General features: G+C 39.5%; 1 protein-coding gene across 1 annotated transcript in view; it reads right to left on the bottom strand.

Moving 5' to 3' along the window:
- The window catches only part of LOC135207264 (cyclin-dependent kinase-like 3), an 89,158-nt gene that overhangs the window by 5,651 nt on the left and 81,007 nt on the right, over positions 1-2,500 (bottom strand). The window contains exons 7-10 of the mRNA XM_064238917.1: positions 2,117-2,500; positions 1,624-1,953; positions 706-1,193; positions 317-465 (exon numbers count right to left, since the gene is read on the bottom strand). The exon at positions 2,117-2,500 is cut by the window's right edge and continues 67 nt beyond it. Coding sequence (XP_064094987.1) covers positions 317-465; positions 706-1,193; positions 1,624-1,953; positions 2,117-2,500 — 1,351 coding nt within the window. The remainder of the gene's footprint in view (positions 1-316; positions 466-705; positions 1,194-1,623; positions 1,954-2,116) is intronic.

Below are 2,500 nucleotides of genomic sequence, written 5' to 3' on the forward strand. Positions count from 1 at the left end.
CATGAGTTTTTGTATTTCTTTCCCTCCCACCTTCTTTTCAACTCTCACTCTCCACCCCACAAACTGCAACAGACACACAAGTCAACTTATGACCCGATCCAAATTCACTGCTTAGGTCAAAAGAGGTTACCTGGGTTTTATGCAAATGCTCCCATACTATTTCTTTGTCACCCAGGAATTGAACTTAGGGAAGGCCAAAGAAACAGACAAACAGACAGGCACAGACAGAAACTAGGTAACATTTGCTGGTTGTCTGGCTGGAGAAGCCACACAGTATTTGGTAAAACTAAATGAATTGGTCTTACTGAGTACTCACTGAAGTTGCTGAGTTGCTCTTGTTATTACTGAGGAGTGGCATAATAACTCCTGGCCTTGGGGGTTTATTTCCAACAATCCAGCTGCTTGATCCAGGTACAGAATTGCTATTCTTTTTAGGGCTACTATTCCCATTATTAGATAAAGCACCTGTAACTGAAAAAAATTTAACATGAGACTCATAATGTGATGTTGTTTTCAGATATGTACTACGATACACATAAGAGGAAGCATACCTGGTAACATATAAGTTTATCTACAAGTATTAAATAGGGCAAAATTCGTCAATGTCAATCAAAAACTATTCTATCAAAGGTCCAGTATATCTCATAATACCAGTGTTTTCTGAAGCATCCCAAAAGGAAAATCTTGATCCAAGGAATTTCTTACCACCAGGGACATTTGGCAGAGACAAATCATCATTCAGAAGTCGAGGTTTTGCCCATCCCATTTCTAGTTTGGGTCTTCGAATAGATTCTCTGAGTTCCTTATTAAGTCCTAAAGGATCTCGAGGGTTGTCCCTGATCTCTCTTAAGGGGTCACGAGTGAACTCTCTGTGGGAGGAATTATCTCTATACGAACTGTCTCTGCCAAAAAGTTCTTTTGTCCTGTCCAAGCTGATAGTGTAAGGATGACGACTCAAGTCTATATTTCGAGTGCTGTCTAAATTCTTGTTGCTTTCAAGGGCAAGTTGACGATTACATGAAGTAAAGGATGAAGGACCATCCAGAGCCATTCCAAAATTGTCATCATCTTCCCAATTTATATGTGAAGAGCCAATGCCTTGCCCTTGTCCTTGAATGCACAGAGCTTGTCCTCTAGATTTTGAGTTAGTACCCCACAGATTGACTGGTGACTTACGCCCTTTCTCATTTACCCTGCAATATAAAATACTGCATAACACTAACAAGAAAACACTACTCTACCATTACAAATATAATATGCCACATGAAAAATACAACATTCCCTTAAAGTACTGCAGTTTTACCAAGAAAAAATAATGGGTGATATAGCATGATCAACAAATGAAGAAACAACGAAAAAACAAGTACATAGTATGGCTTAAAGTTTTGTTGGTCTACATGAAATGTATACAAGATAATAATTGACTCTAATATTCCTTGCAAGTAATATATTCACAAGCAGTTAACCTAATCCAAACCTTATCTTAAAAAGATATAGCATAAGACAGAACCATAACTGGCTTATATCTCTGAAAACTAAATGAAAACTCATATTATTTTGCAGATTGCAACTTTTCAAGATTAGCAAAAACTACAGGAATGTTCAGATAACTTATCCTCTGACCTGCTATTTCTTGCTGGTGATGCAGTATTTGTTGTCCCTGTGATGTTAAGAGTTAGGGCTATTGTATTATTGTTGCTTGTACTCGTTGGAACAGGATTCGAAATCACACTAGACGTTATGATAGTATGTGAATCTCTAAGAGGAGGAATTAGAGATGATCTAGGACTCAAAGGTGCATCTTCTGCTATAGCTGGAGCAAGACTATTAGGTCCTGATATCCCACTCGACCTCTGGTGGGAAGGGGTCAATGGTGCAAACGACACTGAGGGTTTGGTGGCTGGTATCGATTGAGATGGTTGGCAGAATGTTGGTTGCTTTGTAGGGGAAGCTCTGAAATTCAGTTAAGTTACAATGTTAAAACAGTTTCTTCAGGCTACAACTCAATTTCAAACAACCGTAACAAATGTTATAGAAAAAATCTTTGAAAATCATTCATTAACGAAAATATCCCAAACATCTTCATATAAAACACACACAAATTGAAATGACCAACCTAACTGAGTGTGCATTTTCTGATCTGGAAGTAGTTGATGTCGGCTGGGGAGGAAGTGGTCTAGCAATGCTACGACCATATATGCTTTCTGGGCTGTGTCCACCAGGCCCCTTGCGCACCCTCCCTCTTTTTTCATTTGTACTAGATCCCCTCCTTCCATTTACACCGAGAAGAACATTTCCACTAAACTCCTGCTGTACCTTTTGTCTTAGGATAGGTATAAATGCCTCAGGAAACCCATCATGAATGAAAAAATCATGGGATAGGAGTGACTGGGCATGTGGGCGAGCTGTTGGTTCTAAACAAAGACAAGCTGCAACAAAAGAGTGAGCACGGCTCGACCAAGACGGGAAAGACCCCATCAATGGTGTGGAAGCTGCAGCT

Source organism: Macrobrachium nipponense, chromosome 32 (assembly GCF_015104395.2).
Source record: "Macrobrachium nipponense isolate FS-2020 chromosome 32, ASM1510439v2, whole genome shotgun sequence".
NCBI lineage: Eukaryota > Metazoa > Arthropoda > Malacostraca > Decapoda > Palaemonidae > Macrobrachium > Macrobrachium nipponense.